The sequence below is a fragment of the Artemia franciscana genome, chromosome 4, assembly GCF_032884065.1.
Source record: "Artemia franciscana chromosome 4, ASM3288406v1, whole genome shotgun sequence".
NCBI classification, from domain to species: Eukaryota; Metazoa; Arthropoda; class Branchiopoda; order Anostraca; family Artemiidae; genus Artemia; species Artemia franciscana.
The window spans coordinates 8,420,316-8,445,120 of record NC_088866.1 but is presented as its reverse complement, the minus strand read 5'-3'; the positions used below and the strand labels follow the sequence as shown (position 1 = coordinate 8,445,120).

General features: G+C 35.2%; 1 protein-coding gene across 2 annotated transcripts in view; it reads right to left on the bottom strand.

Moving 5' to 3' along the window:
* LOC136025943 (E3 ubiquitin-protein ligase SMURF2-like) overlaps nt 1–24,805 on the bottom strand; it is a 74,252-nt gene that overhangs the window by 6,993 nt on the left and 42,454 nt on the right. For both annotated transcript variants that reach the window (XR_010617181.1, XM_065702038.1), the window contains exons 4-12: nt 23,394–23,636; nt 19,666–20,008; nt 18,747–18,979; nt 14,343–14,592; nt 12,580–12,792; nt 10,023–10,182; nt 6,953–7,171; nt 5,478–5,794; nt 3,495–3,817 (exon numbers count right to left, since the gene is read on the bottom strand). Coding sequence is in view for 1 of the 2 variants with exons in the window: in XM_065702038.1 (XP_065558110.1) it covers nt 3,495–3,817; nt 5,478–5,794; nt 6,953–7,171; nt 10,023–10,182; nt 12,580–12,792; nt 14,343–14,592; nt 18,747–18,979; nt 19,666–20,008; nt 23,394–23,636 (2,301 nt within the window). In the remaining variant the exon portion in view is untranslated. The remainder of the gene's footprint in view (nt 1–3,494; nt 3,818–5,477; nt 5,795–6,952; nt 7,172–10,022; nt 10,183–12,579; nt 12,793–14,342; nt 14,593–18,746; nt 18,980–19,665; nt 20,009–23,393; nt 23,637–24,805) is intronic.

Below are 24,805 nucleotides of genomic sequence, written 5' to 3'. Positions count from 1 at the left end.
AAGTCCATCAAAATACATCAAAACAATTCAACTATTAAACTTCCCAATTATCATACTAGTTTTATAGATTTATAAATATACATGTATCCCTTTAAAACTAAAATCATTTAGAGCATTACCAGGAGTCTTGGACCAGCATACAGGGCCCTGAAAATAAAGGAAAAAACTCTAACTATGAATGTGTTGGTTAAGTCATGAAAATCCTGATATTTCGGCCGGTCTTGATTCATAACTTCACTATTATGTTGTTATTTGGCAACTATGGTCGCTTACAGTTGCGGTAAAAACAAAAGTTGGTATTTCGATGCCCAGATTGGACTTCTATGGGACTAAAGCCAAGAGCCGTTGAGAGAAGATGTTTTGTTTAAGTCATAAAAATCCTTATATTTCGGCTAGTCTTGATTCATAACTTCGCTATTATGTTGCTATTTGGCAACTATGGTCGCTTACAGTTGCGGTAAAAACAAAAGTTGGTATTTCGATGCCCAGATTGGACTTCTATGGGACTAAAGCCAAGAGCCGTTGAGAGGAGATGTTTTGTTTAAGTCATAAAAATCCTTATATTTCGGCTAGTCTTGATTCATAACTTTGCTATTATGTTGCTAGTTGACAACTATGGGCGATTACAGTTCTTGCGGTAAAACAAAAGTTTGTATTTCGATACCCAGATTGGACTTCTATGGGTCTAAAGTGGAGAGCCGTCGAAAGGAGATCAGGAAAATCATGTAGATAACACAATAATCCATACGATTGACACAAATGGGATCAGTATCTGTATTAGAATGTTTTGCTAGGAAAACATTAGTCAACAAAGTAGATGAAAGAAAACAGGGAGCAATTGTTCATTGATGAGCTACCTCAATCCCGCTTCATCAAAAGCCATAAATGTAAGGCTATAAGAATGTAACACTTGTGTCCTCTACACAATGCCCTTCGTTGCTCTTACCGAGGGCAGTTCCAAGGAGAAACTTTTCAGAGACCCCACCCCTTAAGATAATCACGGCAGTCATGAAAAGAGGGGGGAGGATATCGCAACTGCCCCCTAATCTGAAAAATATTTTCGTTTTTTATCGTTATTTGGCAAAAAAATATAATAATAATAATGAAAAGGTTCCATTTTGGATTTTCAAAACTACTTCTGTGCCTTCAATAAAGAGATCAAAAAAGAATTCACCCCCATCTTCTCATGAATTTCATCTCATGAAAGGAACAACAACAAAACTTGACAGAACAGAAACGGTAGAAAAATTTCGTTTCCAACTCGATAGACATTAGGGATAAGGATCCATTCACTACACTGTACTCAAGTTTCAAAAAAGAAAAAAAATATTGCTTTTCGCGAATGACCTAAAACCAAAAAATGAAGACACGACTTTGCGCTTACTGTTATATTTAAAAATTGATTTTGAGCAGAAAAGCTGAGTCCTTGACACTAATCTAGGGATCAAAGACGCCTGTTGCCGGGATACAACATTCAAAAGAGGATTGAGGGGGCTAGAGTAAGTATGAACTGGGAAGGGGTTATGGGCTGGGAAAGGGGGTCAATACTTATCATATATAACTTATTATTTAAACTAATTTTCAGCAAAGAGTTACTAGTTTGCTAATTACGGAGCTGCTATCCCAACTTTAGATGCCTTTCGGCCCCAAAGCCAATCAGCAAACTACTGTCCGGATTTTTTTTATCCTAAATAGAAAATACCGGATACCGAAGACCTAATTTTAGAGAGAATAAACTTGTTGCTTTTCAGTCTCCAGCCTGCGGCAGGGTTGCCAACTTTTTGGTCCATGAATGTGTCCCCTAAACATTCCCAAAATGTTTCATTTTTAGCTAAAATGTGTTCATCTTGCAATTTCAAAAACTAGAGAAAATTTTTTGTATTATCAACCAAAAACACTTTGTAAACCCCTTTCAAAGCGGCCAGTTGGCACCAAATTGAATGAAAACGAAAAAATCCATATAAAACATTCATACAACATGACTTGTATGAAAGCACGAAACTTAAAAAAAAAACATAATCTCTTACTTTGGAGAAAATTCTTTATTTACGACATCTCTGGCAAAACCTGGATGCTAAGAAAAAAAAATTACCGAGAAAAAGCACTACTTTGTTCAAAAATGACTCTTTTTTTTACCAAAATATATATCCAGTTGGGAAACGTTTGTTTATATGTTGTAAAGTTACAAAATGCCCTTTTATATCCAAATTTCTAAAATATGTGGCTTTTTGGCCGTTTTATGTCATTGCGTCCCGACACATGGGAATTTGTTCTATTGAGATAAAATGGGTTCAGTTGGCAACCTGCACCTCAGGTCTGCTGAACATTTTGTTTTAAAACATCCTCCTTATTATTTAATAAACAACGTTTCTTTTCCAGGTTTCTTTTACTTCAGTCAAGTTTGTATTCAGAGGCTAAGAGTGAGACTACTAAGTACAATTATTTTCAGATATCAAGCTAATCACATGAATTAAAAATAATGCATTTATCTATCAATCATTTAGCGTTTTCATTTTCACAGCTACTCAGTAATTTTTTCAAATAGAGATTGCCGAAGCAATGGAATGAAATAAAATAAAGGGAAAGCAATAAACTGGGTCTTTCCAAAAAATCCAACACAAGGGCTCCAATTATGGGGGGGGGGGTCTTGAAAATATCTGTTTTTGTGTCTTCATAAAAAGAACTGGGTAAAAATCCTTGGTATTTCATGGAATAATATAGATCCCTTAGTCTTTTCAACTAACCACACAAATTGTAACTAGTTAGCACCCTAACCAAGTGGATGGCACGCTACACTTGCAATCCCCATGTCCCACAGACCGGAGGTTCGAGTCCCTGTGTCACCAAACCTTTGGCTTAGAATGAGATTAGTGGTGTGACCCTGCAAGCCCAGCCATCATGTTTCTTGAGAGCTTGTGGTTAAATAATTTCCCACAAATCATCTGGATTTGGCAGGTACACGGGAAACTCTTGGTACTGCTGCAAGTAATTAGTACCCTACCAACACAAATATTGTGATACTGAATTCTACTCCAAGGAAGTGCCTTAGTTCCGCTTTCCAGTTCAACTGAGACAGATATATATGTTCGCCTAGGTTGACTAACGTAATATCAGTTTTAATATTTGCTTACGTTTGGGTTGGCGGGACAAAAATTACAAAAGTTTATTAAAAAGTATAGAACAGTGATGAAAGCTCCGAGGACTTTCGGACCCCTGGTCGTTATGGTTCTAGAAATCCAAAATTTCCTTCGAGGAACCAAGTTTGGTTCTCGGAGCTCCTAGGTAATTCCATATTTGGCGCTCAGTGCCCTAAAAGTCATTTAAGCAATAAAAGATTTGGTTCTTGGAGTCCAAATTTTAATCCAAGGATTGTTCTAAAGCAATAACCTCCTAGTAAAAACGTTACATGATACAATTTTCTCAGAGCCTAATAATAAATGTAGATGGCGCGTTTTGATAATAGAGTCATTAAGTTAGAATAGAAGAGAGGATACCTTGTAGCGCTTTGAAGCCCTGCAACGGAACTCTAGATGAGCCCGTGACGAACTGCAAAAGACGTGCTCTCATATCTTCTGGATAGTCGTCTACAATCTGCCAAAACCATTGGACTACAGGCGTCTCTGGCGTACAGTGTTTTAATCTTGTGTTTGCTTTCCAGTCAAAAACGTCAATTTTCGAGATTCCACAAATAAGAAGCTCAAGTTCTTTTTCATCAAACGGCTTTAGCGAAGCAGCGGCAACCACTTCGAAGAAACCCTTTTGTAATGATAAAAACTGTTGCTCAGTGCCACGCATGAATCGGTAGCTGACGTATAACCTATAAAAATTAATAATTTTACACTCTATCTAAGTGAACGCATGCATACATGAGTTAAAAAATTTCATTGCGTTTAATGAATTCTTACTCATTCTACAGGGTTTCGACTTTGTTATGTTATTTTCAAAGGTATTGGTATTCAATGAGATATCAAATACCGTCGATGTGACATAAACTAAATATAAAACAAAACAAGTTTTTAAGTGACAGTAAGGAGTGACATTAAAAACTTAAAGCAAACAGAAATTACTCTGTATATGAAAGGGGTTGTCCCCTGCTCAACGCCCCGCTCTTTACGGTAAAGTTTTTATTGTTTTAAAAAGTAGAGATGTGAAAAAAAGTCAAACTTTAGCGGGGTGTTGAGGAGGGGACAGCGCTTTTTATATACGGAATAACTTCTGTTTGTTTTAAGTTTTACTTTCAGTTGAAAAAACTTGTTTTTTTTCATTTGATTTCTAAACATTTTTCAGGTTTTGATTTTGGCTCAACGAACATGAATAATTAAAAAAAAATTTGCATATTAATTTTACTTTTTTGGGCTAAATGGCTTTCTCAAAGTAACATCTTTGAATTAATACAGGTTTTGAACTTGGCTCAGCGTACATGAATAATTTAAGTGAAATATGCATATTCATTTTACTTTTTGGCTAAATGACTTTCTGAAACTTTTGATCCGACGATTTTGAGAAAAAGGGGCGGAGGAGGAGGCCTAGTTGCCCTCCAATTTTTTAGTTGCTTAAAAAGGCCACTAGAACTTTTAATTTTATTTACGAACGTTTTTTATTAATAATAAATATACACAACTTACAAATTAACTTACATAACGAACTTCTACATTCGTATAGTTTTATTACGCATATAAGAGGGTTCGCCCCCCCCCCCGTAAATACCTCGCTCTTTACACTAAAGTTCGAATTTTATTCCAATTCTTTCAGAATGACCCCTGAATCACAAAGGCCGTTTAATTAGAATAAATTGTTATTTGAAATTACTAAAAATACTTTAGCGCAAAGAGCGAGGTATTGAGGAGGGGACAAACTCCTCATATACGTTATAATTTCTGTTCATTTTGTTTTAATGTTGCCCCTTACTTTCAGTTGAAAAAACTTGTTTTTTTATGTATAATTTTTTTTTTTAAATAACGCTGGAGAATCCATCGCCTTCATGGAAATTCTCTTCCCTGATGATAAATTTCTCCATGGAAAGATCCTCTCACGTAACATGATGATCCAACAACTTGGTAAGAAAGGATCCAGAGATCGAAGATTGCTGTAAAAACATGGCGACGCAGGGACCTTGATAGTTAAGAAGCGTCGTTAATCTGATTATTTTGCTTGAAAATTTTTCAGGATTCGAAATTTTTTTTTCAGGATTCAAAAATTTTTCAGGATAAAAAAAAAAAAAAAAAAAAAAAAAAAAAAAAAAAAAAAAAAAAAAAAAAAAAAAAAAAAAAAAAAAAAAAAAAAAAAAATGAATACAGTGGTCGAGTCAGAATAGCCGGAGACTTTTTTACTCCAATTTTCTGGGTATACTTTTGTCAGTAACTTTTGCAAAATTTTGCCAAGAGGTTTTCGTCAAAAGTTTCGCCACATCCTTGGAAAGTCCATCAGAGATGATCTACAGTTATGAGATCAGAGAGAAAAAAAAGAATTCAACTTACTTTACATATTCCTTTTTATTTTCATCAGTCACAGGTATATTCCTTCCATTAGCTTTCAGATCGTGGACCTTTACCATTCCAAAACTGTCTGTTTCAACACTAAAAGTTGTCTCCACCACATCACTCACTGGATTGTCCAGAAGCCAGGATAGGCTTCTATGTAAACCTGGATCAACAGCAGCTATATCTTCTAACGTAACCGGTTTATTAAGCAGCAGTTTATAGAAAGGCATTGTAAAGCCACCGTCGAGATGGTGGCCATGAAAGACTGCCATACCCATGGTTCTACCAACAAAGTGGAAATATGATAGATGTTCCTAAAAAAAAGTAAAGTTTATAGATATGCATTGTAAAGCCACAATCGAGATGGTGACCATGACAAACTGCCATACCCATGGTTCTACCAACACAGTGGAAATATGATAGATGTTCCTAAAAAAGTAAAGCTTATAGAAAGGCATTGTAAAGCCACCATCGAGATGGTGGCCATGAAAGACTGCCATACCCATGGTTCTACCAACAAAGTGGAAATATGATAGATGTCCCTAAAAACAAAAAAGTTTATAGAAAGGCATTGTAAAGCCACCATCGAGATGGTGGCCATGAAAGACTAACATACCCAAGGTTCTACCAACAAAGTGGAAATATGATAGATGTTCCTAAAAAGGTAAAGTTTATAGAAAGGCACTGTAAAGCCACCGTCGAGATGGTGGCCATGAAAGACTTCCATGCCCTGACTCTACCAACAAAGTAAAAATATGATAGATGATCCTAAAAAGAAAAGTTTATAGAAAGGCATTTTAAAGCCACCATCAAGATGGTGGCCGTGAAATACTCCCATCCCCGTGGTTCTACCAACAAAGTGGAAATATGATAGATGTTCCTTAGAAAAAGTAGTTTATAGAAAGGCATTGTAAAGCCACCACCGAGATGGTGGCCATGAAAGACTGCCATACCCATGGTTCTACCAACAAAGAGGAAACATGATAGATGCTCCTAAAAACAATAGTTTACAGAAGGGCATTGTAAAGCCACCATCGAGATGGTGGCCATGAAAGACTTCCATGTCCTAGCTCTACCAAGAAAGTAGAAATATGATAGATGCTCCTAAAAAGAAAAGTTTATAGAAAGGCATTTAAAAGCTACCGTCAAGATGGTGGCCGTGAAATACTCCCATCCCCGTGGTTCTACCAACAAATTGGAAATATGATAGATGTTACTTAAATAAAGTAAAGTTTATAGAAAGGCATTGCAAAGCCACGGTCGAGATGGTAACCGCAAAAGTCAATCATCATTCAAAATTAAAACACGAAAAATAATAATTCCAATACTCATGATTAAATGCCATTTTACTAATTTTAGATGCAGAGAATGGAGAGGGCGGCGAAAGGAAAGAGAGGGGAAGAGAGAGAAAGGGGGAACGATAAGGGAGGGGGATGGAATAAATGAGAATGGAGAGGAAAGTAGAATCTTACCGGATTGACACCACTCTCTGAGTTGATTTGAAGGATGTAATTATCTTCTCTAACATATTGGAATAGACCATAGGCTGGATTGAGCATTTGCTTTGAAAGAAGATGAAGCCATTCTCTAGCCACGCCTCCGTAATCCAGACCTTCTTCTCCCTTAAAGCGAACCATCAACCGCTTTCGGAGATCTTTTGGCCTCAATTTCATAACGATACGATAGGAGTCCTGGAATATAGAATTATAATAAAGGTGTTTGAACATGCCAGATTAATAATTTTTAAATAATTCTAAAATTGTAAAGTAGTTCCACAGAGAGAGAAAAAAAGAAGGAATATTTCATAGCTCAATAATTGGACAAAAAATCATGGTATATGCTCACCATCTTCTCTTTATTGGTAACTAGAGATTGACTGCTGGAGAATGTTAACCGTTTGTGAGTATTGTTGGAGAGTGAAGAAATTGTTAACTGGAGAGGACTGGAAATTTTTATTGAAAACCGAACCTACCACAGAGGGCCCGTAAATGTTAGCAACAGGCACGGACAAATCATATACCACTGCCTAAGAGATACTGACAGTTTATGATGAGAATGTCTACGGAGGTAGTTTCACTAGCCTCTTCCGAGGTGATGCTGGGGACGGAGTGTATTTTTGAGTAGATACCAAAGACTGAACATTCGAAGCGATGCACAGCTACACCCAGATATTGTAAGATTCACTTCTAGAGAACTATTTGATACTTTAGGATGTTTCATATAGAACGGCGTGTAAGCTCGGAAGGCAGTAACTTAAATTTGTCGAGTGTTATTGTTTTGCTTTTCTTAACTTGTTTTTTTTTTTTTCGTATAAGATTACTGGCTTTTAAATACACTCATGTATGTACTAACTTATTAGATACATAGCCTATACAGAAAATACAACAGTTACTTCCTTTATTTTTCCTAATAAATTTAACGAGTGAATTGATTGCAAAAATCTTGCATTTTGTGTAATCATTAATTTCCAGAATACAATATTCAGAACATAAAGAATTACATAATATATTCAAAACAAAATATTATTATATCTATAATGCTAAGAACAATAATAGAAGTTTTTTACGCTAGTCTGCTGACGAAGAATAACATGCCGGTACAATTTTATATACACATAACACCTTTGACAGGAAAATGAATAAGAAAGAAATATGAAATAGGAAAAAGGTGAAAAAGAAGAAATTGACGATTAGATGAAGAAGAATTGAAGTTCTTGAGCCGAACTGACCAGCCATGACAAACAACAACAAAGAGAAACTCAATGAAACGACAAAAAACGAGACTGCGACCAGTAGAGTGAAAAGATGAAAGACTAAAACAACGCGGATATTTCGCCTATATTCAAACTAGGCGTCCCCAGCACAAGATAAACAAAGATAAAAAGAAAAAATGAAAAAAAATTAACACAACGCGGATATTGGAGTTTCGCTGTCTACAGAATTAAATGCGTCTAAAAGTTTTACCTCTTTGCCTTATGTAACTGTTTTGGGAGAGAGGCTTATACGAATTTTACGTAAACATAAGATTAATACCCGTTTCCAATCGGTGAGACAAATAGTTGGTTTCCTTGATTCCCGGAAGGATTTAACCCAGGGAGATTTAGTTAGTGGGTGTATAAAATTCCTTGTTCTTGTGGGAAGTTTTATGTTAATAGAACTCACCAACAATTTCTTGTAAGATTTATGAGCAATGCAACTCAATAGAAAGAACTTTACAATTAAGCAAGCCTCCTGAAACTTTTGTTTCGGCTCTGAGTAAACATATTTTTTTTTTCATCCTGAACATTTTGTACAATTTGATGCGGCCACGGCTATTTCTAATGATGGAAATTAAAAAATACATGTTGGCTAGTCTTTCAATAAATAGAGACATGGGAAATTTAAACATTGGCCCAATTTGCGATAGCCTTTTGAAAAATGGATTTCACATACGAGAGAACGAGATTACCTGCTAGACCAACAAAAATTGCTTCAAGAATAGCTAATACGAGGATTGTTTCGCAACAGAATAATTAAATTCATTTCAATTTTTACACTTTTTTACTTAGTGACTTTGGTGTTCTCATCGAGGTAAATCTAATAGCTTCTGCTCCCTACGTGTATCGGTTCCAACAGTTGTATTTTATTGGTGGTAGTTTTATTTGTTTTTAGTTTACTTTTAGTTTCTTTATCTTTTTTTTTCTTTTGTGCTGATGACGCCTAGTTTCCACACAGGCGAAATATCCGCGTTGTTTTAGTCTTACATCTTTTCACTCTACTGGCAGCAGCCTCATTTGTCGTCTTTTTATTGAATTGTATCTCTCTTTGTTGTTGTTTGATGAAAAAGAAGAAAATTAAGAAGAAAAGAATGAAGAAGAAGAAAAAATGACAAAACAAGAACAGGGGTATTCTTCAGCCATTGAATTGTACACACGAAGCAAAGTAGATGTCGCAGTTCATTGTGTTAGAAACTATATAAGTTGGAACTCAGTGAAATAGCTTTATGGAAATTAAATTATATATTTTTCAATTAACAGAAATATGGAACCCAAATTTCAGAGCACTAAAAATGAGCAAGCCCCGTAGGTAAATTATATGGCTATCAAATGAAACAAAACATTTCTCTTAGTTTACGCATCTAGCCAGAAAACTTTAACTGACAATCAAACTACTAGAGCAGGTTGGCAGGGAACTCAAGGGGCTAAAAAGAACCTGCCAGATCATTGTAATAAAAAAAAAAATGCTGCAACAGTAAGCTAGCTGGTTGACCAGCAGTGATAAAATATAAAATTATATTCTCAATTTTACTCGTAGTAAAAATATCTTTTGTTGTTAATACATAATCATACTAAAACTAGTGCTTTACAATTAACAAACTCAGTATAAATACAAAAAGAAATGTTCCAGAAGACACAGAATGGACACGAAGTTTTTCTACAGCTTCCCGAAAGTTACAATTTTTGCAATAGATCCTCAAAAAAAAATATAAAAATCTTAGCTTTATTATTCAGAATTTTACAAATTTTAATTCGAATAGTAAGACAGTGAATTAGAATAAACTTACCTCAAAGATTTCTTGCCGAGAAACTTCGATCCGACAATGACCTGACTGAGGCTGCATTGTTAGCAGTTCATTCCGCAATACTTTGATTTTGGCAACTAAGTCTCTCTTGTACTTTGGTAACGGCTCCTCTTCGCTCTTGGTGCTAGAGCCACTTCCACACCTTTAACGAATAATACACTATATTTGTCACCAAATTTCAACAAAATAATATATTATAAATCCCTCAAGAAGCATGTGTTCTGGCACGTACGCGGGGGGGGGGGGCCTTCGGGCCTGCCCCCCAAATTTTGTGAAATGTTAAATTTCCCCATATTTTCTTCGGATTTCTGGCAAAAGTAGGACATTTATTAAGAATCTAGATGCATGTGTGAAGCCTTTTTGGGGGATTTTACAGCATGCAATTATCCGGTCAAGTCACTGCCCAATTATTAACCAATTTTCAGTCTAACTTTTTACCCTCTTTGAAGTAATTAGCAATTGTACTGTTATTTCTTTTTGTAAAGAGAGTTTGCTTTCCATAGCAAAATAGAATTATCCTTGATATTAGGGCGTTTATCCCCCCTTTTCAGGATAAAGTACAGCTTTTAGTGGATCAATTTTTGAAACTATCATTTTTCATTAAAATATATGCTTTTGCAATAGAAGAACTACCCCTCACTGCAGCCATATTGCACTGTTAACCCTAAAACTTCCCTTTCAGTGGGATATAATACATTAATCTCTGGTTCTAAATTGCTATGTACATAACCTGAGCCTAAAACGTACTTTTGAGGCTTCAGTCTTTTTCCCCCCATCCGCTAAAATACTACAGATTAAAGTTAATCTGTATTTTCCGATATACGTGCTTTTTGCATTACTAAATAAAAAACGTGCTACTTTATATCTGCTGTTTCGAAGGTTTTGCCCCCCCCCCGAAAAAAATTCTTGCGTATGTGCCTGCATGTGCTATTAATTTTCTTCAAGATACAGGTATTTGTTATGTAATACGGAGTGTTTTCTTCAAGATGCAGGTATTCATTATATAATATGAAATTGATTGCCTAGGATGAGGATGACGTAGTCTCGCGTGACTTATTACTTTTTTGTTGATGGTTTCATAACCTGAGGATGTAGGGAAAAACCTTCAGGGGCTACCAGGGGGGGAACTTTCAAGACACCAGGCCCTAGCAGTCATTTCTAATGGGCGGCCACAGCAACGAATTCCACCGAGGCCCTAACATAAAATTACACCGAGGCCCTACCATAAAAATCCACCGAGGCCCTACCATAAATTTCCACCGAGGCACTAGCAACCAATTCCAACAGGGGCCCTAGCGAGCAATTCCACCAGGGCCCTAGCAACCAATTCAAGCGAGAGGCTCTAGCGAGCAATTCCAACATGGGCCTACTAGTCAAGTGGGGAGCCCCCAATTGTAACTAAAGATGACGTAATCATTCGTGACTTGGTAGATTTATTGAGGATGACGTAATATCACGTGGCTTGTTCAAGCTCAGGGCCTGTGAGGAACCCCGGATTGTAACTGAGGATGGCACAGGCATGTGTATTACGTGATGACGGCACATGTGTGCGTATTACATAATGAGAGTGCGAACGTGGGTGTTGCATAATGACGGCAAAGACGTGGAAGTTACGTAATGAAACCGCATTCAATTGGAGATGATTCGATGAAGCTATGGATTGCATGTTTCCTATCAAAGTGACGATCCACATATGGGAAGAAAATCGATTACTTGGAATTGATTACATTTGACGCACACCTGTTCGTTAAGTAATGCTTTAGAGGGTGTAATCAGGTAGTATTTGGGATTGTTTTCAGCACGTTTTCTTCTTTTTCAAAATCTTCTTTTTATTCCAACGATTTATCTAGTCCAGGTTTCTGGTTTTCAAAGCTATTGTAGGCAGGTGATCGCTTTAACTAAAACATAGTTAAAAGGTAATAACTTGCAATTACTAGATGTCGCCGGTTACAATTCATATGTAAGGAAACGAGAGTATTACCAACACGGTAACAAAGTGAAAGATCTTACAAAAGAGAAGATCTTACAAAGGGGACTTTGTTAGGGGGGGGGGCGTGCGTTTGTCGTCGTCAGTAGGAGTTCAGATCCGAGGCTCTTCTTTAACGTTTCAGTTGGAAGAGAATGTTACCCCAGAAGAGAACTCCTCTGGTTCCCGGAACGGATTGCAAGTCCGTTGCCCGACCCTCCTCCCTTACCCAGGCTTGGGACTGGCTACTGAGAGGCATAACTCAAAGCTTTATTACAGAGGGCATTTGGGCCTTACAGGTGACCGACACTTATTTTCTTACTTCCCAAGGAGTATGGGCAACGTAAAAAAACATCATCTAGCGTTTGGCGTTTTTTGGTATTTTTCAAGCTATGTGATTCTGTTTTATAAACTCAGATCAAACACTAATTACTACATTAATTTTGTCAATAAGTCACCCATACTCTTTGTTTTTTCCCAACTAGGATATTAATAAGAGACAAACTAAAAAGTATAACAAAGACTATGAAAGAAGATCACGCAAAAAAAGGATTAAACTGAAATAAAACACACCTTGTGACCGGTCTATCTGGCTCTGGATTTGCCGATACCGCTTGTGCTCGTCCATCCTGAGTGGGTTCAAAGGATCTGCTGCGTCGTATATCACCACTGCATGGCTGATTCGAAGGACTCGACATGGGATCTGTCACTGAGGCAGGAGGAAGAGGAGGAGGTGGGTCAGCTAATCTGTCCCTTTCAGGTTGCAATACTGGTTCAGTCTGAGAACTGGGAAAAAAATACAACATCAAAGACAAAGAACAAATTTAATAGGTAAAGATCAAAATGTATGGCTGATTCGAAGAACTCGATATGGGATCTGTCGCTGGCAGGTGGAAGATGGGGCGGTGGGTAAGCTAATTTATCCCTTTTAGGTTGCGATACTGGTCTAATCTGAGAACTGGGAAAAAAATTCAACTTCAAAGACAAAGAACAAATTTAATAGGTAGAGATAAAATATATGTATGTATATGATATAATGTTTAGAGAAAAAGGACAGTCAAGATTAGTTCGGGTATGATCAATCGAAATTTACGTACACTAAATTTTGGTTTAAAGAAAATATTTAAGGTTATTTAACTAAGAGGAAATAGCACACAAAAAAGGAATGTACCTAAGAACGACTGAATCCCAGAATCATTGCTTATTTCTGCAACTGCTACCAAATTTTCACTTAAAAAAGCAAACGAAAACTTAAGAATACTTTTTGATACTTAATACTTATAATAAAAAAAAAAAGGTAAAGGATACGGCATTAGACTTTACAGTCCCTACCGGCGGTGCTGATCTCCGTTTCTTGGCCCTTCAGCCAGGAAGTGCAATGGGGGGTTGGGGGCCAACCATCCTGTGCTTTCGCACACCCTTCCTGTTTACCTTCCCAGATTTCTCCAGGTACCCATTTAAAGCTGGGTCGACTCTGGCTAAGCTTACAGAGTCACGCCACTGACTCCCGTCCCAAACTGAACAATTGGGTACACTGGGATTCGAACCGGCGTCCTTTCAGACAAAGGATCCCAAATCCAGCGCACCAACCGACTCGGCTAGGACGTTTTATATTATAAATATTCATACTTATCATACTACTTATATTACTTATATACTACTTATTATACTACTAATACTGATGAATAATACTTAATAGTTTAAATACTTTTAAGAATACTATACTAAAGAATTACCAATGACAAATAAAATGGTTTAACAGCCGACTCAAGTCTCAACTACGTCTAAAACTCTTTTCACGGTCGAAAAATTTTCAGAGCCTTCATCTACCATTTTGCAGACTATAAAACTTTTTTATTGTTTACTTAATCTCACAATAGTTGTTTGTCAAAAAGTATTATCAAATATTATTTAATCCCCCCCTCCCACCGCTCTGTTGGTAATTTCGCCATTAATTTTACAAAGTTAATTTAGTCTTTGGACACGGAATTTTCTTATGTTATATTTTCCTAACTTGTGTAAAATTTTTGTTGACCATTTTTATGTTTGATTGATTTCTGCTATAGTTAATTTCTAACTTTTGTCTTGCTGTGTTGGCTGTTTCGTCTTTTGTTTTCTTCTTCACGGACATACGAAGCAAATTCGGCTCTATTAGAGCCTGTGATAGCACTTTGAAAACAAATACTTTCTCATCTAATTAGCCTTTCCATGACAAAATAGACTTAAGAAATATATACTTTGAGCAAAATAATTTAGTTTCACAGCCAATTTGAGGATTTGAAATTACCTCACTAAATTTTTAACTAGCAATTCAGATATAAATGAAATTTACTTACTTTTCATAATTTCGCAGCCATTCTAATGAAAATCTAGGATCAGTAAACTGGGTGGTCCGATTATTGTGATCAACGAAATATATTCGACCAGATGGAGTATGTCTGGCTTCCCAGCCAGGAGGTAAGGGGCTTGAGGTAAGAGGCTGGGAAGAGTCTCTTATTTCTCTAGGTAACCGGGGATCATACCAGGTGCTAGCCCCTGTAGGAACATGAAGGAAATAGACCTGCCCTTGTGGAGTTGTCCGCATTTCTAAAAAGAAATTAATAGCGATTATCTTGCACTATCACAAAATCCATAAGTATCAAGAGTAATAATCAAATAACAAAAAGGAGAAAATTTATATCACTTACACAAATTTCAAAATATAGAATATATTACCGTAGATTACAATATACTGATAGAATAAAAAATAACATAGAATATCAAACGAATAACAGAGTAGAAAGGATAATAGAATAATATGGAATACATTATATTTTATAGAATAAAATAAATTACTTCTAATAACTCATTGCAGCACTAGGCCCCAAAGGTCAACACAGCTACGTAGACTCCTGCTTAACTTATTCCTAATTTCATTCTATAACCCCTAATCTATAACTCCCAATTTCTTTTAAGTTCTTTCTTTAAAATAGTTAGTAGATGACTATATAAAGTAAATATAAAGCAACTTAATACAAAATAAACATAGTCTTTAAAAAACAAAACTGTCAAAATAAGAATATACACTAACAACAAGCCGAAAAAACATCGTCAAGGGAGTAAGTACCCAACAAAATAGTTTATTTTTTATATTTCGAGTACTTCAAAATTTTAGGCTCCAAAAAATAACTGACCAAAAATCCAGTTGAAGTCTGCTGGATTTTCCAGGTGATAAAATAACAAGCTCGTCAATATGCATTGGTCTTATTCAAGAAATAAAAAAAACAAGTTTTTTTTTAACTGAAAGTAAGGAGCGACATTAAAACTTAAAACGAACATAAATTACTCCCTATATGAAAGGGGCTGTTCTCTCCTCGACGCCGCACTTTTTACGCTACAGTTTGACTCTTTCTCACAAACCTACTTTTTAAAAACATAAAAAACTTTAGCGTAAAGAGCGGGGCGTTGAGGAGGGAACAGCCCCTTTCATATACGGAGTAATTTCCGTTCGTTTTAATTTTTAATGTCGCTCCTTACTTTCACTTAAAAAACTTGTTTTTTTATTTAATTTCTGAACGGTCTTGAATTAATGCATGTTTTGATTTTGGCTCTCCGTACATGAATACTTAAAACTAAATTTTGCATATTAATTATTTTTGACTAAACGGCTTTCTCTTAGTTTTAACTGGACGATTTTGAGGAAAAAAAGTTGGGGGAGGAGGCTTAGTTGCCCTTCGATCTTTTGATTACTTAAAAAGGCAACTAGAACTTTAATTTTTGTTCGTTCTTTTTTAATGCTGCTCCTTATTTTCAGTTGAAAAAACTTTTTCATATTTATTTTATCATTGTTTTTTGTTTTAAATAATGCTAGAATATCCTGCACCCTCTTCATGGAAATTCTCTTCTCCCATGACAAATTCCTCCATGGAAAGATCCTTCCACATAACACCCTCCCCTCAACCCCATTCCCAAGAAAGAAAATAATTCCTCTGAAAACGTCTGCACACTTCCCAATAACCATTACCATATGTAAAAACTAATCAAAGTTTGTAACTTGCAGCCCCTTCCCCAGGGACTGTGAGGGAGTAAGCCGTACCCAAAGACATAGTTATTAGGTTTTTCGACCATGCTGAACAGAATGGCTGTCTCAAAATTTTGATCCGTTGACTTTGGGGAAAAAATGAGCATGGGAGGGGGTCTAGGTAACCTTTAATTTTTTGGTCACTTAAAACGGGCACTAGAAATTTTAATTCCCGTTAGACTGAGCTCTCTCGCAATATTCTAGGACCACTGGGTCGATTAGACCAGCACTGAAAAACAAAATAATAAAAAATAAACAAACACCCGTGATCGGTCTTCTGGCAAAAAATACTAAACTCCACATTTTTGTAGATAGGAGCTTGAAAATTCTACAGTAGGGTTCTCTTATACGCTGAATAGGATGGTGTGATTTTCGACTACTTTTTCAACTACTTTTAGGGTTTTTTTTCCCTATTTTCCAAAATAAGGCCAATTTTCTCAGGATCATAACTTTTGATTAGTAAGAATAAATTTTATGAAACTTATACATTTAAAATCAGCAAAAAAATCCGATTCTTTTGATGTATCGATTAGTATCAAATTCTATATTTTAGATTGTCGTTACCAAGCCGGGTCACTGTTTACTACAGTTCGTTACCACGAACTGTTTGATAACTTCAAATGACATTCAATTATAGAAAAGCTAAAGCAGAATCTATCATCAGTTCAACAATTTGGGATGTTGTCGCATTGTCACTATTTTTCGCTATAGTATTACAATTGTCATGGTAAATTTTTCGGTATTACGATTGGTACATTCCGGCTGTAAGATAGTCAGGCAACGTGTACCATTACAGTAACGTTTCGTCGGCTTCCCCGACAGAAGTATCGCAAGAGTATCATTTTCGTTTTGTTTTCCACCAATAAGTGAACACTTTAATACTTTAATACTTTAATAACTGACCCTTTAACACTTTTCAAATGAAATGTCCAAAGAATTTTTTCTTTTTTTAAAAGAAGAAAAGTTTCGGGAGAAACGCTGTTCCTGCCTAAAGCCAACTTAATTCTCTATTCTCTGACACGCAGGCAATGTCAGTAATTTTAAAATTTAAGCCGATGTTACTTTTACTAATTTAAAGCTAAATTTAATTAAAGTTGACACTAAAAACTGTGAAAAAAACTAATTTTAAATAATTAGAGTTTTTAAAATATTTTGCTTTCAATAATTGAACTAATTTAATATAAAATCAAACTAAACCAAAAAGAATTAAGACTAATTTAAACTAAATCGATACTACATTACTTTCCTTCAGATCATAAAACCTAACCCAAATGATCAATCACTAATAAATCCCATTTCTCCCCTCTTTTTGGAAACAAACAATGTGGTAGAGAGCAGGGAACAAGAAGCCGCATCTTTATACAGAAACCCTTAAGAAATCTAAGACCAAAGCAAAAATATTATTATGACGATGAAGCTCCAATTGATTCGATTATGTCCCCTGCATTTGATCTGTATTATATTTCGAGGGATTAGTTTCAGAGACTACTAAAATATTTATTTCAAAATACTACACAAAACTGTCTCCCTTTTCTCCTTCTGTCTTTTTGTTTATGCTTTTGTGCTGTTGCATTGGTGATTCCTTTTTTATTATATATATATATATATATATATATATATATATATATATATATATATATATATATATATATATATATATATATATATATATATATATATATATATATATATATATATATGGAATAAAATAAGAAAATAAAACGTGCCATTGATGGGATGTTTCTACTATCAAATAAAATTTATTTCGAACAATACTTGATAAAAATTCCCAAAATACAACAATTTTCTATACATTTGGCTGTTAGACTTTTTAGCAAAAAATTCAAGATATATGAATTAAGACAAGATTTATTTTTTTTTAGTAAAAATCGAGCTCCTCCCGGTTTGAAGAGGTTTTTCATCAACCATTTCCTTTGCCTTCCATGTTTTTTTTTTGTTTCTAATCGAAACGATCACAAACTGCAACTCCGAGAAGCTCGGCGCTGTTAATCGCTCGTCTATGAATCATACCGAGGGTAAAAACACCTCATTCCCATTTTTTTTTGTTTTTTCCTTCTTTACCATGTTTGGGGCTTCTTAAATAACTGCTTAGCGTGCTTGTCCACAGTTGCATGTTCCCTTTTCGATTGAATTTTTTTTTTTTTTTTTTTTGAAAAACCATATATTACCCATGAGATATTTAATATACGAAGAGACAAATGGTGGATTAATTTTCCCATTGATGAAGTAAGTTATCCCAAAATCAAGTCCCATAATTCCCTACCCATTTGGGTCTCATTTATATTTAATGGCGCTGAACTTGTAATAGTTTTTGCTTCCTATTTTGGACTCATTTACAATTAATGTTTCTTTTTCAGTTTTTATTTTATTTTTTAATTTTTTTTTTTGGCAAAATCATATCTTACCCACGAAACGTTAAATATACCCAAAGCCTAATGATTGATTGTATTTCCCCATTGATGAGCGTCGGGACTTCACTCCGTGAATAGTCTCCACAGAATAACTTACTGGTCAACATTCATTCATGCAGCAAAGAACATGGCCAATGAGCAACATCGTGACCACAGAATGTGGCCGCTGAGACGAGTAAACACACAATAGGACCCTTGTATGACGTGGCACCAAGACAGAAGAAAAAAGGAAGAATGACAATACATACCATATCCATCTGGTAAATCTACAATTGGATTAACAGCATTTTCGTTCACCAATACACTTGGAACACGATTCGTTTGACGACTAGATCTGCTTGTTCTTCTTCGTTCTTCTCTTGAACTTTCACCAGAACGACGACTCGGTGTTGAGGATTCATTGTTTCTCCGACGGTTACTGCTGCTACCAACACCATCTACATTATCTGAAGGTAGTTCCTGGTGAGACCGTCTTCGCTCCCTGGGAAACAGAAAATGATACACAACAGAGGAAAATAACAGAGGCAGACAAACAGAAAAATAGGGGAAGGGGAAGAAGAGAGAGATAGAGTGTGAGAGAAAGAGAGAAAGAAAAATCTTACTAAGTTAGAATAAACATTTGGCATGCCGAGAATATTCTTACTTTATTACTTGAACTTAAATTGCATGCATCTTTAGATCAATTCACATGTGTTAGATTATAATTAGTTTATTCTTCATTAGCCAGATGTTCTTACATTTTATATTTAGATTGAATCACAAATACAAATCAGCTTTCCATTTACGGAATTATATTGGGGTGTTTTAAAATATTATAATTACTAAAGGCTTAGATACAGCACACATTCAACATCCTACATTTTTCGTGTAAAAAAAAAAGTTGTGAATGTTACACCAAATCCAATTATATTTTAAACTTTGGTACAAACAGTTGAATTAGGCAGACTTTCCCAAAAGACTAGATTTAATCTTTCTTTGAGTTTTAACCACTCTAATTTTAAAAATCATGGAGAAAACTGAAGGTTGAGGCAAAAACTACGATTTTATTTTTCAGATATTGGGATTAAGTTAGGCAATAAAAAGCAGCAGTTTATATTTAGCTAAATCATCACTGACATGTCTCCTCTTAGGTTTGTATCTACCATATTAGAAAAAAAGAGCTGCTACCTTGTGCTTTGGCTTCTCTTATCCCGACTCAGTTGTATTTCAGCTGAGACAGAAACCCCCGCGGCAACGCCAACTGTGGAGCCACGTCGAACTCTTCTTCGACTTGAACTGCTCCGGCTGCTACCATCCTCAGATCGGGATGGAGAAGTGGGACTGGAAGCAGTCTGATCTTCGTTCACAGGCTCAGAATGATTTTGATTCGTTAAACTTAAGTTTCCTAGAGGATCTGCAATAGCTAAAGAATTAGCAGGTTGTGCGTCACGTGACAGAAGACTAACAACTATGGTTCCTCTAACAGCTTCACTGTCATCTGCACCAGCTTTCGTCAACTCCAGTCTTTGGTCTGCAACAAATTTTGATTAACTGAAAGTACATAACTAAAGGCAAAAACAGTAATAGACTCTATTCAGCATAACATTTTCTTTTTTTAATCCAAATTCTAGTAAGTGAACATAGCTCCAGCCGATTTGTCTTGTTACGTGTCTTTTCCCCTTTTCAATTGCCGTTCAGTCAATACCAATGTTGAAATAGATTCATTTTTTTAAGCAATTCGCCAAATCATATGATTTGGTGGGAAATTCTAGAATGAAATCGTCATTGTCAACAGACTTTTAAGATCAACAGACATAATAATGACCATTTGAATTCTACCCTATCTCGGAAATCTTTCACACTGTTCATGGTAACAAACTAAAAGTATGGAGCGATGCAGAACGATTGTAACCAAAACTAAGAAACAGTCTTGATAAAAAATAGATACATCAAGAGAGTTGCTTTATTCAAAATATATAAAATTCATCAAGTTTAATATTACCCAACAAAAGACACGAGCCTGAGAAAATTTGGCCAATTTTTGAAAAAAGGGAGGGGGAACCCCAAAACGTCAATTCATTTAATGATATTCACAAAATATGATTTAGTGTATCAGAGAGATCTATTCCTTAGGTTTTAACCACCTATATACGAAAATGTGGAATTTTACATTTTTGCCAGACGAAAAATTACGTCTGGGTCTCCATATTTTTTTTTCTTTTTTCAGGGGGTGATCGTATCAAACTAGTGATCCTAGTGTCCTTTTTAAGTGACCAAATATATTTGAGGGCAGCTAGCCCCCCTCCCGTACAGCTTTTTCCCCAAAGTCACCAGATCAAAATTTTGAAACACCCATTTTGTTCAGCATAGTTAAAAGATCCAATAACTGCCTTTCAGGAAGACTTGACCCCCCCCCCCAGTCCCCGGGGGAAATCCTGTAAGCTATAAACTTTGCCCATTGTTTACACATAGTATTGGTTACAGGGGAGTATACATACATTTTACAGAGGGAAATATTTCTGGTGGGGCCGGGAGTTGTCCACGATAATATTTCCATGGAGGAATTTTTCGTCGTGAAGGAAAATTTTCCATGGAGAAGGCCAGATTCCCCGGCAGTATTTCCATTAAGCCAAAAATAAGCAGAAATGAAGTAAAAATATCTTCCAAGCGTAAAATTACTACAAATCAGTGTCAATAATACATGAAACCCAAAACGAACAGAAAAAATACGAAACACAAAATACGTGTAAAATGGTTTCCACTTTTTTCGTTTTCATAAATAAAAAATTATGCCTTTAAGGAATAGATATGAATATATGTCAATTAAACTGACAATACACAGTCATTTGTTTTTTTGTGTTTTTTTTTTTCAGTAAAGCGCAAATCATGTTCTGATCATGAGAAGGCATGGGGTTATCGGCCCTACGCAAGTTAATTTCGCTCGTTTTGAGCTTGACTCAAACGTTTTGAGTTATTTATTGTAATTTCTGTTCGTTTTGGGTTTCATCTATTTATTGATAGCGATTCGTAGTAGGTTCAAGCTTGGAATTTGTTTTTTACTTTATATCTGCTTATTTGTGGCTTAATGAAGCTCTTTATTCTTCTTTGAAAAACTTGTTTACGTAGAAAAAGTTTTTTAAGTGAATTCTTGTTTGTTTTTTATTGACCTAGTCTTAATATCTCTTCGTTTTCAGTTTCAAGTATTTATTGATAGTGATTTGTGGTAGTTTTACGCTTGGAAGATTTTTTTGACCAAACAGCAGCACAACATTTATTACACAAACGCACAAACCACTTTACAGCCATAAAGAGAATCAGCTGGAGAAAAAGAAAAGATTAGAAAAAAAAACACTTCGTAAAAACCAGTAAGTTTTGACAAAACAGAAAAAAAAAAAAAAAAACAAAAACGAAAAATTGGTAAGTTTTGCTAACTTTCATGATGAGAGATTCTTTAATTACATTAAAAGTTTTACTTCAGAACACCTTTAAGCCTAAGGAAAACCAAGAGAAACGAGGCCTTCATGTGCAAAGGGCAAAAGTGCCAATCAAATGAAGGGCCATCTGTTAGGACCAAAGGTCCAAGCCTCAGAAGAGCAAAGCGAGGTATTTTTGTAAAGACGGAACCACAGATCATTGTGAGCGAATGATAGCAGCAAACAGCCCACAAAGCGAGACTTTGACTATCCATGAGACCTACAAAGTAATTATAGACATTATTTTGTCTTTTACATTTATTTTTCAATTGAATATTAAATCGGGCTTCAGAACACCTATGCATATACAAAGGAGGCATGAAAGCCCATACTGCCAATAGTACCGAGCGATGGAGCGCAAAAATCCTCTGATAGTCTTTTTCGAGGACCGCCCTCTCGAAGATTTTTGGACTTCTATATTTTCCCCCAAAATATCCTTATTTTGTCAGCGGCGTTAATTCACGAAAATTTAGATAGGACGAGAATGTGCTTTTCAAAATCTAAGGAGAAGAGGAAAAATACCAAGAGGTGTTTGTCAATGAAAATACCACAAACAAAGATATTCTCGAAATCTAAGGGCAAGGATAGGGGGGGGGGGCAAAATAAATATAGGGAGCACATGCCATCTCCTGCCCCCTCCTCTAACGAACGCCACTGCATGTCCCAAATTAAGGGATGCGTTTTCATGACTCCTCCCTTGGCCGAAAGAAATTGAATTACTGACCCTCTAACAGGGCTAAAGCTTACCTTATCGCCAAAATGACAGTTGAAATATCTCAGCATACTCTTTCAGAATAATATTTTTTACATTACTGAATGTCACAATATCAGTGAAGTTATTTTGAAGATTGGTGAAATTTCTCAAGTTCCAGGTCATAACAAAGAGGCAAATATTGCACAGAAAAAACCCTTGGGATAGGCCAAAGTCCGACTAAGAATTCGAATTGTTTAAAAGTGTAGAGTTTTTCATTAAAAGTCAATATAGTCGCATATGTCAAAAAAATATTATTTTTACATGTCATACGCCATAAAAGTCAATATGTCATAGTCATTTGCCATATGTCATGAATTCTAACCTACAGGGATTAGGGAAAGATCTTTTAAACCTGTGCTTTTTTCTGATCCAAATGTTGTATTCAAATGGCTAGTCTTTTCACGAGAGTTTTTCCAGTGAAACCCTAAAATATGTCAAAAACGAGTTATAATAAATATAGAGGAACAATTAATTAGCAAATTTGCAAAACTAAGGAAAATATAATCGATATGGGGCCCACAAAACAATCTATCCTTGGGGCCCAGCCTCACCAGTTAAAATATAATTAAAACTGATTATCCTTTTTTGAGTTAGACGGCTTACAGCCGATTCCTATATCAAATTAATAATGTATTTCAAATCTTCGTTAAGGACTTGTATCCAACTATAATGTTTTAATGGATTCTTACATCCTGTATCTTTCAGTCTTTGGATCGAGCTTGAGAGAAGTCGAACACATCCTAAAAAACCGGAGCCTTCTTTCTTCATAACTTTTCTATGATTCCAAACGCTAATAGTCAAACAATCCCCTTTGCCAATGAACAGATCAAAATGTTGGTTCCATTTTGGGTCTAATGTTGACTTCACACTATGAGTACTGTAGGTTTGTCCTGAGCCATCAACACTCACACGCGCAAAAGGGTCCGGCAATCCTAAAACATAGCTTTCTAATTAACTGTATCATATGAACATGCATCACATATCGACATTTATCGACTGTACCATATAAAATTTTATTAAATCGACAACTTTTTATAGAAATCGAAAAAACAATCATACAGTCTTTTTGAGAATTGAAACCGTTTGGGGTTTGCTTTTACAAAATTCAGACGTTTTGGATTAAAACCAAATAAAGCAGTAATTGTTAAAAAGACGGGAGAAACTTTTCATTTTGCCTTCGGCAATGTAATTACATTTTTTCTTCAAGAGCCAACAGTTCTTAAACGATTTTTGATACAGGATTTTAAAAACGGAATATTAAAAATTTCGCTTATTTTTATAGATAAAATTTCTTTATTCAGGTTGAAAAGTTATATTTGGTAAACTTTATAAATAAATAAGACTTGGAAATTTTCTATACTAAGATCTAAAAACAATCAATGTTTTTCTTTGCTGATTTGGATTAGATGTAACTTATTATGAAAAAAAAAACGAATAAGACGTTTTGAACAAAGACAAATAAACAAAAATTAGTTATTGTTAAGAAGTTTTGAGCAAAATTTGATCCAAACTTTGACACTGGAGTTACATTTTTTCAAGAGTTGACGGCTCTTAGATAATCATTGAGAAAATAATACACGGAGAACGACCAGTTTTTAGTTCTTACAGAAATAAAAAGTCTAGAAAAAAATTAATTATATTTTCCTTTATTCTAAATAAAAGGCTAAGTTTGGAAATCTTCCTCAAAACTTTTTTCCTTCAACAACTTTTGAAAAAAATACTAAAATGCAGAAACAGTCAAATCTTCCCCTTTCTGAGTTAGATTCAGCGTCCTTAATATACAAACCAAGTGTTAAGAAAAACACGATTTTTTTTTTGGTTGATCAGTGTCGTTAGCTAACAAAAGGAACAGAAAGTACAAGGACAAAAATTGAAAACTAAAAAAAAAACTTCGACAATGTGGATGGATTTTTCTAAGTGCACACAGTTCTTAGACGATTAAAAAAACAAAAACAAATATGGAATGCCCAGTTTAAGTTCTTATAGAGAAAAAGGGTTAGAAAAGATGTGATTACATTTTCTATATTGTGAACACAAAGTTGCGTGTGAAAAATTTTCAAAAAAATTAAATATTTGAAAAAAATTCACTAAAATGAAGAAA